Below are 17,222 nucleotides of genomic sequence, written 5' to 3'. Positions count from 1 at the left end.
ATGAGTTCATCTCATGTATAGACAAACAAACCCTGAAAGTTTCATCCAAATCGGAGCACCTCGATACGACCTGTTTCACATCGGTGAAAAACTCGCTCTTAAGTATAACCCCTAAACTACGTTAAATTGATTTAAAACTTTTGAATCCAAGATGGCGGCCAGAATGGCGGTGTTGAAATATTGAAAAAAATGCATTTTATTATTTAATAGGCAATCAACTATTCAAATTTGACTAAAATGGGGTTGCAGAACTCGAATTTGATGTTTAAAACAAGAAAAAGAAAAAAAATGTTCGTGATTCGATAATCCAAAGTCCCATACAAACCTTCGGATAATCGAATTGCGGATAATCGAAACTTCGGATAATCGAGGCTTCGGATAATCGAGTCTGGACTCTATCGAGTCTGGAGTCTATCTTAAGTATTTAAAGTGTGTTAAGTATTTTAAGTTTTGAAAGTATTATAAGTATTTAAAGTGTTTAAAGTATTCAAAGTATTTAAAGTATCTAAGTATTTTTTCGAGTGATTCTATAGCCTTTCCTCAGTATAATGAGAAAAGCAAAAACAAGAAATATATTGAAACAGTCGAAAATCTAAAATGTTAGTTCGAATAATTGGCAGTTATGTTTTTTTTTTGGAAATATTTGGAGTGCTCGAAAAATAAGCATAAGCAGGAAAATCAAGCTTAACTTCTCAAAATGCTGTGTGACTTTTTAGCTAGATGTTCCAGTTTGTGGAACTAACTGTAAAATCTACGATTTTGGTTGGAAGGTGAAAAAATTACTTTTGTTTTAAATTTAAAATTATGATTTTTCTAATTTCCACGACAAATCTCCTGTCTGCGCGGATCTGTTCAAAATTGTTAATATATTAAATCCAGAGATTTCAACCATTTGAAACCCCTCGAAATACTCACTCCGACAAAAACGCATCCTCAATCAGCTCGGCCGCCGTCGCCCTCTTCAGCACGTCCACCTCGAAGCAGCGCTTGATAAAGTTCCTCGCAATCGGCGACAGCTCGGCCGGAATCTCCGGGTGCTTCTTGTAGAATCCCACCTTGAACATGGCCGCCTGCGGCGAACCCAACTCCACGAACGGCGGCTTTCCGGTGGCCATCTCCACGACGGTACACCCGAACGACCAAATGTCGGCGGCCGGGCCGTACCCGCGGACACCCTGGTCGATCACTTCCGGGGCCATGTACTGGAGGGTGCCGGTGAAGGTCTCGGTGATGGGGTTGATGCCGGCCAGGCGTTTCGACGTGCCAAAGTCGGAGATTTTGACGACGCCGCTGTACGTGTTGACGAGGACGTTGTCGCCTTTGATGTCGCGGTGGACGATCTTCTGGTCGTGGAGGTATTTGAGTCCTTCGAGGATTTGCTTGGAGTAGAACGCGATGGTGGCTTCGTTGTCCTTGAGGGGGCCCCACTTGGAGCGGAGCAGGGCGGAGAGGGAGCCGCCGGGGACTTGCTCCATGAAGATTTTGAAGTAGTTGTCTTCGGACTTGGAGCCCCAGTACTGGACGATGTTGCGGTGGCGGAGTTGGGAGTGGAGTTTGATTTCTTCGTGCAGGGGTTGGACCTCGTGGCTGAATTTCTCGGGGACTTCTTTGACGGCGATTTTGACCTGGGTGTTGAGATCGCGGGCGGCGTAGACGGAGCCGTAGGTGCCGCGGCCGAGGACGATGCGGCGGTTTTGGTCGTCGAGTTCGTACTCGTACTTGATTTCGTCGGCGGTGGTTTCGGTGGAGAGATCGATGAAGCCGCTGCCCTGGTCGGCGGTCATTTGAAGGATGAGGTCGTAGAACTGCTGGCGGCACTGGGGCGAGGGGAAGTACATCTGGAAGTCGTCGGAGTTTTGCTGGACGTAGAGGTAGGCGCAGCGTTCGTCGCGTTTGTACAGGCTGACGGATTTGATTTGGGACGCGAGGAAGTTGAAGTTGTGCACTTTGCGGCATTCGTTCTTGGCGTGCTGCTGGCAGATGTTGGCGATGTCGATGGATTTCTGCTCGGCGTTCATGTGGATTACGACGTACGAGGGCATCAGGATCTTCTGGGTTTCCTGGATGAGGATCGGGAAGCGGACCGTGGAGGAGGGTTCGGCGTTGGTGGCTTCCAGGAAGAATTCCATCCAGAACTGGAAGATTTGCTGCTCAATGGAGATTGAGGATTCGTCGGATTTTCGTCGCGAGTAGTCGATTAGGGTGATGTTGCCGATGGTTGATTTGAGGTACCACTTGGGGGGCTTTAGGCGGAACATGCACTCTGCGGCTTGGATTGCTTTGGCGTAGTTTTCCGCGAGGACGGAGATCTCGAAGAAGGTCGCCACGTTCCAGTAGTCTTTGATCGAGGAAAGTGAACCCTTCTTGCCGATCAGGTTGTTCAGGACCATCCCAATGTGCTGCAGTTCCGTGTCGGAGAAGTCTTTCCCCTCGATCACGAGCAGCGTGGCCAGGTTGATGCCGGCGAACTCGTTGGGTTGAATCTCGAAGCTCTTCCGGTACCAGGTGATGGCGTTCTGCAGCGATTCCTGATCGGTCCGGTTGGACTCGACGAAGATGTCCTTGTAGATGCGACCGCACAGGCACAGCATATCCGGAAAGTGGTTCTCCTTCTTCTCCAGCGCTTTCGTGCACGACTTCAACGCCTTATCCCGGTCACCTTCCTTGTTCCGCCGATTCAACGCAAACGCGTACAAATAATTCATGTTCCCCGTGTTGATGTAGTTCTGCTTGTTCGGCACCGTCTGCAAATCATCCACCAGCTGCACCATCGCATCGTAGTCCTGAACATCCCTCAACGACAGCATATAAGTCTGCACAATCTCCTTCGACAGCACGTGCGGATCGTCCAACCTCCGCCGCATATTCCGCAGCATCTTCTGCAACTCCTCCACATTCCCCGCGTACTGATCCCGCAAACTCCGCAAATCAGCCATAAACTTCTCCCTCAAGTGCGCCTTCGACTGAATCTCCACATCCTGGAAGATCTTCCTCAACCGCCCCAACAACCCAACCTTACACTCGACCTCCTCCAAGTACCCTCCCTTTCCCGGATTCGTCACCACACACCCCCTCCCCCCCTCCACCACCCGATACGGCACAAACGTATAATTCCCGCACGAAATCTTCATCCGCAGCGTCGCCTCACTCTCCTCATCCTCATAAATCACAATATTCTCCTTCATCTCGAAGCTCTCCCGCACCCCCAGATGATAGCACAGCGTACTCTGCTGAACCTGCACGCTCAAATCCACGACCGCCACATCCGCACTGTAGAAGCTATCCACCGTGTTCAGCTCCCCAAAGTCCAGCTTCTCAAACTCCAGCAGCTCCAGATTGGCGCCAACCTGCGCGCAAGCGCACTTCAACTCCTCGAACGCGACCCCCCGCTGGCCGGAACTCGTGTCGATGACGCACGCAATGTCCATCCGCGGCCGGCTGGAACCGGCCTGGGAGCTGGGGCCACCGCCGTTGTTGGATTGGGCGGGAGTGGGCGTGGTTCCGGCGATTGCTGTGGCTGACGAGCCATCGCTCAGGTTGGAGATGCTGCCGGCGAACGAGCTGGACGGGAGGATGCCCGGCGAGGGGAGGGGTTCTGAAATGAGGGGGAAAGGGAGAAAACTGGTTAGAAAATTGTTTATTTAGGCTTCACATCAAATCAAAATCAGATTGGCGTTCTCGATTGCGGGAGTTTTCTGCTAATCCACCCCAGGATTCGGACTGACGACCTTTGCATTGTAAGTCCAACTGCCTACCAGCGACTCTACCTGGACTGAGCTAACCCTTAGGTTAGACCGGCGCCAACATTTACTTCCCTGTCCGACGAATCAGACAAATCTCGTCTCGAGAAATGCCACCGGGTCCGCCTGGGATTGAACCCAGGGCTTACTAGGGTGAGAGGCTACCACGCTAACCACTACACTACCGGACCCGACGATTTTTTTTGTTTTTAGAACCCTTAACACCTAAACTCCCAAGCTCGAGAAAAAAGTCAAACTAAAAAGTGACGAACTGTCACTTCTTACACGGCGCTCACGCACACTATCAAAACAAACGTTTGGTAGTGTGTGTGAACTCCGGGGTGTCAAACCAAAAAGTGACCCCGTTCGTTTTAAAGTGTTACGGCGGAAGGACGACCGACGCGGTCAATAAAACTCGGTTTAGTTAGTCTTAAGTTAAAGCGCGTGTATTTCGTTTAGATACTTTACTCGAAGTGAGGCGAAGTTAAGCTTCCCTCCAAAGCAGCGTTTGACAGCTAGCGCGTGCACTGGCGGCGCAGTAAAGTGGGGGCACACGGGTTGCAAGGGGTTGCACACTCAATACGCCCGCTCAAACACAGCAATCCGGTACACCAACACTGGTCAGAATCCTCCGTTTCTCACGGTCCAGTCGCTCCCGTAGCTCGTCCAGCAATTCCAGGGAATAGTCAACGTAGGACAGAGCACTCGAAGCAGAATGACCGTACCCCACCTCGTAGTCTTTGTGCCACGCTGGAGGATTTCGATTCCGGTCCGGTCTGGCGGCTGGAGCAGGAGCGCCGTCGATCGGCACAGGTGCTGGCTCAGTAGCAGGAACATCTTCGTCCGGCTCGGTGCAGCTCTCAAAGTCTTCGTCTTCTTCAACGACTTCATCGTGTTCCACAACACTTTCTTCTTCATCTCGACGAATCAGAATCATTGGCACATCACTTTCTTCCGTTGACTGGATCACACCCTCGGCAACTTCCACTGCATCCGGATTCTCCACGAAGTCGACATCTCTTGCGACGCTCTCCTGCTTCGTTTCCGGATTCCACACCCGATATCCGTTGTTGGAATAGCCGATGAAGATCCCCTTCCAGGCCTTTGCGTCCAGCTTCTTGCGGCGCTCTTTGGGAACGTGCACGTACACCTTGGAGCCGAACACACGAAGGTTCGAAACGTCCGGACGCCGTCCTTCCCACACTTCGAACGGTGTTTTGTTTCCTTCGTTGGCGTTCGTTGGACTGCGATTCGTTAAATAGGCTGCAGCCTGAATAGCTTGGACCCAGAAACTCTTATCAATCGCAGCGTCTTCCAGCATGGCACGTCCTTTCTCGATGACTGTGCGGTTCATCCTCTCACTGGTGCCGTTCTGTTCGGGGGTGTAAGGTACTGTACACTCCATCCGGATCCCCTTGCGGTCGCAGAAATCCTCGAAGGCCTTGTTCTTGTACTCGCCTCCGTTATCGCACCGCAGCCGGGAGATCTGCACTCCGAACTTCGCCGTCACGTACGCTTCGTACTTCATGAACCGTTCGAGCACCTCATCTTTCGTCACCATCGCGAACACCATCAAGAAATGACTCCAATCGTCTATGAATGTGACGAAGTACCGTTCACCGTTTGCACCTTCCGGTGAGATAGGTCCGCAAACATCCGAGTGAACAATTTCAAGCACTCGCGACGACCTCTTGCCATCGCGCACGGAGAAAGGCTTTCGTGTTTGTTTCCCGACGACACACGGTTCACACACGACGACGCTGTTATCACCGGACTGCGGCTTCAAACCGTCGACAAAGCCTTTCGCAATCAGCTGGTTTAGCTGATTCATGTTCAGGTGTCCGAACCTGCGGTGCCACAACTGTAGGCTCTTCGTAATGCGTCCACAGGCCAACAACGACTCACTTTCAACACTTTCGATTCTGTACAGATCGAGCTCGTAGAACAGACCGCGACGCGCACCATTGGCAACCAGTTCGGAGTTGCTGAAGATCTTCACACTTCCTTTGTCAAACACCACTTTCATGCCTTTCTTCTCCACTTGCAGCACTGAAAACAGGTTCATCCGCAGCTCCGGAACATACAGCACGTTCGACACCGAACAGCGCCGACGCTCACCGCCGACGATGGTGTGCAGCCGCACCGTCCCCGAGTAGTGCGCCACGATGGACTCTCCATCTTTCGCCACGGCAATCTCCACCGGCTTGGCCAGCAGCGTCAACTCATCGAAAAGGGTCTCGTCATTCACGAGGTGATCCGAGCACCCGGAGTCCACAATCCATCGCACCTTCGACTTCTCCGGTGGGTATCCTGCACCCTTCTCAGCGGCAAAACAAATCTCGCCACCACTGCTTTCAGCAGCGTTCGCCTTCGATGTTCTCCCGGTCGCTGGCCTCGGCTCCTTCTGTTCCGGCATCTTCTTCGGGCAATCAGCGGCCTTGTGCCCCTCTTGTTGACACCCGAAGCACTTCAGCTTCTTCTTCGGTCGCGACTCTTTGTCACCAGCAAAAGCCGCCGACTCAGTTTTCGGGGTGACCAACTCGACACCTATCGCCGATCGCTTGACTTCTTCATCGAGAAGACGACACTTCACCGTCTGCATGGTCAGTTTCTTCTCCTCCATCGACTCCAACGTCGTGACCACTGTCGCGTACGCCGATCCCATGTTGAGAAGCAGGTTGCAGACGACGTCTATCTCGGAAATTACCGCTCCCGTTCCGCGGAGCTGTCGCACCAGTCGATCGTGCTCGAGGAAGAAGTCCTTCAGCGGCCCGGAAACATAGCGGTGGGCCATCAGTTTCCGCTGCGCGGCCATCCGACCGGCGATGCTTTTGCGCTCGAAGATCCCGACCAAGGCGTCCAGAATTTCCTTCGGCGTCTTCAGATCCTGCACATGCTCCAGCTGGGAGTTGTGGATTCTCGACACCATCAGCATCTTGCACCTCCGATCCTGCTTCAGCCGCTTCGCCAGCAACGCCTTTTTCGCCGCCTTCTGCTGCTCGGAATCGCCCGCTGCTTCCGTCAGCGCCGGATCGTCCACCGCCTCCACTTCCACACAATGCAGAAGTTCAGCGTCCTCCAGCATCACCAGGAGCCGGTACTTCCAGGCGGGAAACTCGGTCCCGTCGAACAGCGGCATAAAGAACCGCTCGCCCTTGTCCTCTTCCGCCATAATTTAACTTTCACTCACTCGCTGCGCGTTGCAGGGCCCATAACCTAAAGTGTTACGGCGGAAGGACGACCGACGCGGTCAATAAAACTCGGTTTAGTTAGTCTTAAGTTAAAGCGCGTGTATTTCGTTTAGATACTTTACTCGAAGTGAGGCGAAGTTAAGCTTCCCTCCAAAGCAGCACTGGCGGCGCAGTAAAGTGGGGGCACACGGGTTGCAAGGGGTTGCACACTCAATACGTTTGACAACAGTTGGTGTCAAACCATCGGGGTTTGAGTGTATTGCAAAGTCATAGAAAAACTGATTTTTGAAGGTTTTGCTCTGATGTTTTTGACAAAATTAGTCTTAGAAGGGGTAGATCAGATTGACATGTCCAATAGCTTTCAGAAAGAGAAAAAAATCCCAATAAAATCCTGACAAAACAGCTGTCCACAGTCACACTTATCAAGAACCACCCTAATTTTCAACCAAGCCAAAAGTTGCACCTTCCTGTTTGCAACAACTCTTCGGAAGACATCTCATCAATTTTTCTTGATGAAAAGGACGTAATTTCAAGTTGTTTTGCGCTGAGAAGCTTCATCTCAGCATCCTTAAGTCCAATCTACACATGATTTCAAAAAAAAAGGTAATTTTAACAATATCACTTAAAAACGGTGCAATTTATCGGAAATTTATAAAAAATCTTTTGGATTTGAAGTGAAATTTTAAATCTAAAAATAACGACTAATGTTTTATCAATATTTATTTCAATGTTTTTGAAAAAATATTTACTAAAAAAAATGGCAACACTGCCTAATTATTTGGCACAATATAAAAGTTTATTGCATAATAACAAAATTAAAAAAAAACATAAAAAATTAAAAAGCTTCAACAATAACAAAAACTTAAGAAATTTAATGAATTCAAGAACATCCGGAGATATTAAAAAGTAAGAAAGTATTTGAATTTTAAGCAACAAAGAAGCACAAAAAATAAAAAAAAATCAAGAAAATGGGGAATTTATCCAATTTTAGAAAATAAAAATAAAACAACAGAGAAATTTACAAATCTGGAGTTTTTTTTTAAAAAAAGGTCCAATAAACCACATTTTCAGTTTTTGCTTTTTGGGTGTTTTGTAATACACCTGCATTAAGGCGGTTTTAAAAACATCCAATAAGCAAAAACTGGAAAATTGGTTTATTGAGCCTTTAAAACCAAAAAAAAAAATAGAAATATGAAGAATTTTAAGAAATTCAAGGAGTTGAGAGAAATTGAATTGAAAATAATAAAAAATATGAAAAATATTAAAAGAAAAAAAAATTAAAATCAAGAAATTCATAATAATAATAACGATTAAGAAATTTGAGAAGTTCAAGAAAGATGATTAATGAAATAAAGAGTTTGCGATTTTGACTAAAGTTTTTGAGTTTCATTTTTTTTTGATTTCCAAATGTTCAAAAAATCAAGAAACACTAAAAATAGGACCAATCAAGAAAATTGAAAAAAATAAGACATTTAAGGAATTTCAAGAAATTCTAGAAATTAGAAAAATTCAGGAATTAAAATAAATTCAATGCGTTAAAGATTTTTTTTCAACTTAGGAATTTCAAGCATTTCAAACATTTCAAGAATTTTATGAAATTTTAGAAGTTTTTAAGTTTTAAGAATTTTAAGAATTTCAGGAATTTTAAGAATTGATAAATTTAATAAGTTAAAGATTTTTTTTTGATTTAATGATTTTCAAGGATTATGAGGGTTTCAAACATTTGAAGAATTTTTAGAATTTTAAGAATTCAAAAAAATTAAAGAACTTAAAGAATTTTTTGAGGTTTAAGAATTTTGAGGTTTTTAAGAATTTTAAGAATTTTAAGAATTTTAAGAATTTTAAGAATTTAAAGAATTTTAAGAATTTTAAGAATTTAAAGAATTTTAAGAATTTTAAGAATTTTAAGAATTTTAAGAATTTTAAGATTTTAAGAATTTAAAGAATTTAAAGAATTTAAAGAATTTAAAGAATTTTAAGAATTTTAAGAATTTTAAGAATTTAAAGAATTTAAAGAATTTAAAGAATTTAAAGAATTTTAAGAATTTTAAGAATTTTAAGAATTTTAAGAATTTTAAGAATTTTAAGAATTTTAAGAATTTTAAGAATTTTAAGAATTTTAAGAATTTTAAGAATTTTAAGAATTTTAAGAATTTTAAGAATTTTAAGAATTTTAAGAATTTTAAGAATTTTAAGAATTTTAAGAATTTTAAGAATTTTAAGAATTTTAAGAATTTTAAGAATTTTAAGAATTTTAAGAATTTTAAGAATTTTAAGAGTTTTAAGAATTTTAAGAATTTTAAGAATTTTAAGAATTTTAAGAATTTTAAGAATTTTAAGAATTTTAAGAGTTTATAGAATTTTAAGAATTTTAAGAATTTCAAGAATTTTAAGGATTTTAAGGATTTTAAGAATTTTAAGAATTTTAAGAATTTTAAGAATTTTATGATTTTTATGAATTTTAAGAATTTTAAGAATTTTAAGAATTTTAAGAATTTTAAGAATTTTAAGAATTTTAAGAATTTTAAGAGTTTTAAGAATTTTAAGAATTTTAAGAATTTTAAGAATTTTAAGAATTTTAAGAATTTTAAGAATTTTAAGAATTTTAAGAATTTTAAGAATTTTAAGAATTTAAAAATACTTATTTGTAATTCATCAGATGTGCCTTTTTGCCTTCCTCACCTCACTGAGGCAAGGCTATAAAATCACTCAAAAATTGAACTTTTTAAATAAGCCTTCTAGATATACCTTTACGTATACATATCGGGTCAGAATCAAATTCTGAGCAAATGTCTGTGCGTGTGGATGGACGTAGAATTTTTTTTCTCACTTACTTTTCTCGGAACTGGCCCGACCGATTTTGTCCGGATCTATGTTTTTGGATTCGTCTTCAGGTCCTTTAAGTCTTTTTTTAATTTCATCCGGTTTGGTGCAGTACTTCAAAAGTTATGTTAGAAAAACTGTTTTGATTGATACTAAAAAGGGTCATTATTTACATAATTTGAAAGCTCCGGCGGATAGCTGTCGGAACTTTCCGCTCAGTGCACGCCGTGCACGCACACAAACACTGCAGTGCTTTCAAATGAATAATTAAATTTATCATAGATGGCAGCACTCAGATGTATAGTGTCTTTACTAAGTAAGCGTTAGCCAAAGCTTTCAGGAGGAAGGCAGCAACCACCTTCTGGTGGATTAAGTAACGTTTTTCTAATGTACTTGATCAGGCGAGAATAACATCTCAATAACAAAGTGTATGATAGTTATCATTGGCATGGTGGAGAAATTCCCTTACCAAAGATAAAGCACGCTCGATAATCTTGATCAGAATGCAAGCAAACAAAGATGTGTCAGCGAGTGGAGGAAATGGATTAAGGCTTTCCTAGAACTGGCTGCATAATTTTAAAAAATACAAAATAAAATGAACAGTCGCTTCAAAAAGATAACGAAACGGCGTGGCCTCCACATGGTCTGACAATATTGATGGCTCTTATCAGAAAGTGAGATTTTTTTTCTGGCGGGAACCACCGAACTTAACAAATAATTCCTCAAAAAAAGTGTGTGTGTCTTTTTGCACGTGTTTCTCGAACAAATTTCCTGTTAAAAGAAATGCAATGTACTGGGATAAAACGCGCGAGTTAACCTTCGGCTTCGGCGAGCTGAGTTTACCGAGTTATTTATCGATTCGCAACGATCCGGACGTGCCAAGTGTAAACAGAGTGAGTTGTTGAGGTACACAAGTACCGTAACCGTCACGTCAGAGTGTGTGTGTTTTTTTGTGTGTCGAAAAAAGTTCAAATTGGATAAAACAAGTTTTAAATTGAACGGTTGAAGGTTGAATATTTCTATCAAATTTGATGAATAAAGTTAAAGTTAGTGAAGTAAAAGTGGTAAATAAACGCAATTTTAAATGTAAAATTTAACAGAAATGATGTAAATTTTTCCCAGATGTAATATTACCATGACTTTTTTTGCTGTGTTCTATGTAAATTCAAATTGAAAAAAAAAACTCTTCGTAAGTTTAACCAGTTCATAAATCACAACCTTAAACGACCAACAAGAAAAAATGCTTTAGTAAGCTGTAAATCATTGACACACTTTATCAACCTGGCTATCATATTAAATGCAAATTGGCCACATGAGACACGTTGTTTTGGAAGTCTAGGCTTTAATAAATAAAAAAATAAAACATAAACAGTATCAAGAGTAAAACAGAAAGCACCAGAAAGAGAATGTGAAAAAATTACTTCATATGCACTACAAAGTGATAAAGAGTTTAATGTTGTTGGAAGGTTTAAAAATGTGACAGTGGTCTTTTTTACACACAAAAATATGTAAATTTACATATTTTTAAAGGAAATTTTCAAAAATTTCTGATCTTTCCTAGCTTGTTTTTGTACTTGACCAAAAATTAAAAAAAAATCATGATTGACTTAATCAGGTTTAATCAAAACATGCTCAACTTTTTTGGCGTTTTTGAATTTTTGTCAGTTAAAATTTCCACGAATTAAAAATTTTTAGGCAGGTTTGGTATAGTATCACAAATATTTATAGAAATCTTTAAAAAAAACTTTACACAAAATTCACCAAGAGCCTTTTACGTCAATCACGTGGTCCATCGAGCAAGCCTCCATTTCATCCCATGAACTCTACAAATTACTCACGAATAAATTGTTTCCAGGAACCTCTCAAAGGAAATAAAACTTACTTTTATGAAGCTGAACTGGATACATCTTTCAGCTATCCTCCAAATTGTGGTCTCTTCTAGTCAATCTCGAATCTTCACCACCTTGGCGTGGGAGTTTTCAAATCTCCCTCCTCAATGAACTCAGCTGTGTACCCGAGCAGAAGACACCTTCTACACTGTTCTCTACAGTCTTTTGACGACCTCAACCACCAACCGACGAAGAAGAGCCCCCCAACAGCAGAAGCAGCAAAAAACGGCCAAAAAACCAAAACAAGTCGCTATTTCCGAACGATGATCACATCGAGCAACAACTCACAGCACCACCGAAACTGACTGCCTCTCTTCACTTGTTAGCTTCTGTTTTCTTAGATTTCGAGAAGAAGGTGATGTTTTTTTGAGGTTTAATTTTTTGTGAAGTTTTATTTGTAACTTAATTTGTAATTAATTTACAATTTTTCGAGTTTTACAACTTTTTCACTTAAAAACAACAAATTTTCCTTTTGTTTACATTTTCCAATCGATTTCTTGCCTTCCTTTCACGGAAAGACCGTCCAGAACCTTGAACTTGAACCTCCCAACCTCCAAATATGTCCAAACACACCAAAACTTCTCCAACGAGGAGGCGCGTTGAGTGATCGAAAGAAACAAAACACGTCCGACGTCGTGAACTATGCCCGCGGTACTGAAATGCTCACCCGCAGTAAACTGGGTGGTTGAGTCTGGTCACTTTGGGGTAATTTTCGCGCGCGCCAGAGAGGTAAACAGCAGCAGGAGGTTAGTCATCAATGAAATAAACTCTCTCTATCTCTCTCCGAGGGTTTGGGGTGAGTTCATGCGTTCATTTTGGGTGTTGGAAATTTTAATGGTAAAAGGTTTATTGTAAATGAAACCTCGATTTAAAAAGTAATAACAAATTTAAGAGAAAACAGCGAATATTTATGGCAACAACAGACAAAAAAAATATGAATTGAAAAGAAGAGAAGAAAACGAAAATATTTCTTTAAATAAAAGGGTTCGGGCATAAACCAAGTAAACAATTCTCCACCAAAATTGGAAATGGATTTTATTTATATTGTTTGAATTGGCTCAAATTTTTTGATGATCAAAGTCTCCATACAATTTTGGCAGCTGTCCATACAAAAAATGTATGTAAATATTCGAAAATCTGTATCATTTAAAGGAATTTTCTGCTCGGTTTGATATCTTGGGCAAAGTTATTGGTATTGATGAGGACTATTTAGACTATTATGTTTTGGAAAAATAGAAATTTTACTCGAACATTTTTTATGACTTCAGTTTTTAATGCTAAATAATATTTTACAGATTTTTTGATAAAGTTCACCATTTTCAAAAAATAGCCATTAAAAGTATAATTTTAGCTGAAAAATCCCGTTTTTCGTTTTTTTTAAGTTTTCGAAAATTTTCTAACAAATTTGCCTGAGAGACGTTGAAGACTGGACCTCTGGTTGCAAATAAAATTAAAATAAACAATAAATAAAGTTTTTTAAGTCTTTTTCAAACAACCTTTTATTTTCTAGTACCAATATCTCAGAAACTAATGGTCCTATTTTCAATGTTTGAAAGATGAAACATTTGTGAAAAGTATTTTTTAAGTATCACAAATTTTTACAAATGAGCAATTCTCTACCAAAACCGGAAATGGATTTATTTGTATTTTTTGATTTGGCTCAAACTTTGTGGGGGCCTTTCCTATGACCAAATAAGCTATTTTGCATCATTGGTTCACCCATACAAGTCTCCATACAATTTTGGCTGCATTTTTTTTTTTTTGCCATGAGTCCACTGCGACCATTTATTTGATCTATTGTCGACCTGCTGATCTATTTTTAGATCTGCAGAGGCTGCCAATTTGCTGTTCTTGGGCATTTGGGGAACAAAGCACACGCGCTATTGTTGAGCAAGTGTGTTGATCTGTCCACACGCCGTAACATTTTTCCTTTCCTCTGTGCTGTTGTACTTTCCATATGTGTCGCTTGAACTGAAGTGCACTTTTTTATTACGCTACTTAGGATGTGTTCCCAGTGAAATCCCGAAAGCCCGGGACTCTTGCTAAGCAGTTTTTTTTTGTCCCTCCAAGCACATTTTGCGGTTGGGCCCAGCGCACTCCGCAGATGCAAATATACAGAGCACAGCCGGTCCTCGAAACATGTGAAAAGTACGAGGAAAGGTGGTGCCAAGCCATGTGGGTTTCAAACCACGACCTTCCGTTTATCAAACGAAACCTGTAACCAATAGACCACAGGAGCTCGGCTATTTTGGCTGCATACAAAAATGGTATGTAAATATTCAAACAGCTGTAACTTTTCAGTGAATTTTCTGATCAATTTGGTGTCATCGGCAAAGTTGTAGGTATTGTTGAGGACTTTTGAGAAAAAAATAAGTACACGGAAAAAAATTGCAGATTTTTTAATAAACTTTTTTTTCACTAAAACTCAATTTCCCAAAATACGTATTTTTTGATTTTCGAGATTTTTTGATATGTTTAAGGGGACAAAAATCCGCAACTTTTGAGCCATAGAGAAACATGGTCAAAAAATCTGCCGCCGAGTTATGAATTTTTGAAAAAATAGTGATTTTTGGAAAAAAAACGAAGTTTCATGCAAAAACAAGTCACATTATTTTTGTGACATTATTTTTTAAAGCAAAATTGAATTTGCAATCCAAAAGTACTGTACAGATTTTTTTTGATAAAGGGCTTCGTTTTCAAGGTATATTTTTTTCAATTTTTTAAAATAGTGACCATGAGTGACCATTTCTAAAACAATTTTATTTGAAAAGTTCAGAAAATTTGCTATAAAATTGTCTAAGAGACATTGAAGATTGGACCTCGGTTTGCTGAGATAGAGCCGCTTTAAGAAAAAGAAACACGAAAATTGAAGTTTTCTATATCACACCAAAACAACCCACCATTTTCTAATGACCATATCTCAGCAAATATTGGTCCGATTTTCAATTTTAATACATGAAAAATTCGTGAAATTTTTCGATCTTTTCGAAAAAAATATTTTGAAATTTTTTAAATCAAGACTAGATTTTAAATGGGCGTATTATTCAATATTTGGCCCTTTTAAAATGTTAGTCTTGATTTGAAAAATTTCTAAATATTTTTTGAGACTTGTATGGGTGAACCAATGACGCAAAATAGCTTATTTGGTCATAGGGAAGGCCCCCACAAAGTTTAAGTCAAATCAAAAAATACAATAAATAAAAATGGTCGAAATCGGCCGATTTCGTAGAGAGTTGCTCAAATGTTAAATTTTTGACCAGAAAATTTTATTTCAAAATTAAAATTTTAATTTGCAAGTTTAAAATCCCATCAAAACTAAATTTAAAATGTTTCGGTGAATTTGCACCAAAACTCTTACTAATGTTTCTGTCAAAAAAGTTGATTGTGTCCGTCTTAACAAATATTTTTCATCCTGTAATAAATGTTTTATTTCAGGTTGGCCACTCAAATCCCATTTTCAAATTCCCGACTTTTTCCAGACTTTTACAGAATTATTTCAAACAAAAAACTTTCTAAAAAAAGCAAATGTCAACCATCGAAAAAAAATAAATTAATTTAAAAAAAAAACAAAAAATAGGCTATTTTCGCCAACACTGAACAACAAATAAAAAAAAAATACTACCAAAATTGAAATTCTTTATTATGATTCAGGGTAGAAACACAACCAACAAGTCTTTGAAAAGTAATCAAAAGTTCATGTTTTTTGAATTGGCAAACGTATAGTTTTTGATACTGGAAATGGAAAGTTAAAGATAACTGAATTTCAAATTTCAATCCTTTTTCAAATAATTTTTAAAATGTTGTAGTGGATTTTGTTACGATTTGTTTAATTTTTTTTTTCAAGGAACGATTGAAACATAATTGCTGTTAATATAATTTAAAAGAATTTAGAAAAATATCAAGAAATTCTACAAAGTTTGTTTTTGCCAAGTTCCCTTTTTAATTTTTTAATTTAATAATTTAATCAAAATGTTTTTTTTTTATCTAGTGGTCAGTATTTAACAGTTTTTTTTTCAATAAAACTTCAGTTCGATATGATTTTATGTTTTCCCACTTATTTTAAGCAAAATGTTTCAAGAGACAATTTTTTAAAACAATTTTGCAATTACTCAAAATTTAGGTAATTGACAAATACTCACAAAAAAGTTCAAAGGTAACATTTGGAAAAAAAATAATTTGAAATTACTTAATGAATTTAGTTAAACAATTTGAAAATATTGAAATATTGAAAACCTTTAATTTAAAGTAATTTACTTAAGTGTGAAGTGTGGGGTGAGTTTAATTTGAAAATTGTGCAATATACTATAAAATTATTCAAGAGTTACAAAAAATGTCAAACAAGAATGCTTGAAATTCCCGAATTTTCCCAACTTTTGACAGAAAATCATAAATTCCTGACTTTTTCCCGACTTCCCGACTTGAGTGGCCACCCGGTTAATATGTTCTCGTCGGTTAAAATCTGTTTTACACTTAATTTTCACTGTTAAAATCTTTATTCAGCATAAATTTGTTAAAAGCGTTCTGGTTTTTTTTTTAATGAAGGGTAGGGGAGATAAAATTGGAAATCAAATTAGAATTGGCCATGCAATTAAAATATTAAACCTTTTATTTATTCATTTGAATGTTTTGCTTCTTAAAAGGAACTTAAGCAAACAAAAACTTCACAGACTTCACCGAACGCTTTTATTTGTTTTTTTTTTAATTAAAAAAAGAATGAATTTTCAAAAAAAATACAAAGCATTTTTAAAATACTCAAATTTTCTTAACTTAAAACAAAATTCAAACAACTTGTTAACATGTATTATTCTTCTTAAAATTCTGATGTTGAAAAAATTAATACATTTTTTTTTAAATTGAGTAGTATTGTACACTAGAAACTTGAAAGTATTTTAACAAATAAGGACAGTAAAAATTGTGTAATTATTTAAGGAGTAATTTTGGAAAGTTGAATATTACCACTTTTATTATGTAATTTACATCAATCTAGACTGAAAAAGTTACATAACACCAAAAAAGTGGTAGATTTTCAGAGGTAAAATTACGCATGTTTTCCGACATTAAAGATCTAACCCTTTCAAGATGTAATATTATCATGATTTTTACTGTGTATGGAAATTTATGTTTTTGTTTTTCAATAACGATATTTTTGTACAAAAAATTGTATTTCAAGCTTCAAACTCTAACGCAGTGAACCTCTGTACAAAATTTCTCGAATTCGAAAACCAGATTACAAGTTATAAGAATTGGAGTATAGTTTTGAAAAAAAAACGCTGTTTTGTAAAAATTTAAGCATTGTACACTAGAAAATTCTAAAGTTATGATATTGTACCAATACAAATTTCTTGTCTAAAAAAAAAGAAAAATAAAAAAATGAGTTTTTTTAGAAGATATTTTGTGAAATTTTGGGATATAAAAACCCTACTGTTGGGCAAAATTTCGCGTCTCTTTGAAATCCATAATTTAAATTATGGAAATTTAAGTAATTAAAAGCGGGTAGGGGGGAGGGGAAAAATTCAAGATAATAGCCGTGGTTTTAAAATTATAAATTATACCTACATTATAAAAAATGTTTTTATAAG

The 17,222-nt window shown here is 38.8% G+C and overlaps 1 protein-coding gene across 4 annotated transcripts in view; it reads right to left on the bottom strand.

Moving 5' to 3' along the window:
* Positions 1 to 17,222, bottom strand: part of LOC120427968 (mitogen-activated protein kinase kinase kinase 15) — a 60,084-nt gene that overhangs the window by 26,949 nt on the left and 15,913 nt on the right. For 3 of the 4 annotated variants that reach the window (XM_052707805.1, XM_052707809.1, XM_052707806.1), the window contains exon 3: positions 916 to 3,595. In XM_052707805.1, coding sequence (XP_052563765.1) covers positions 916 to 3,595 — 2,680 coding nt within the window. Of the gene's footprint in view, positions 1 to 915; positions 3,596 to 11,636; positions 12,010 to 17,222 lie in introns of those variants that run through there. The other variant, XM_039592924.2, reaches the window with a different exon arrangement.

Source organism: Culex pipiens, chromosome 1, assembly GCF_016801865.2.
Source record: "Culex pipiens pallens isolate TS chromosome 1, TS_CPP_V2, whole genome shotgun sequence".
NCBI classification, from domain to species: domain Eukaryota; kingdom Metazoa; phylum Arthropoda; class Insecta; order Diptera; family Culicidae; genus Culex; species Culex pipiens.
The sequence above is the reverse complement of the archived record's forward strand: the minus strand, read 5'-3'. Positions and strand labels throughout refer to the sequence as shown.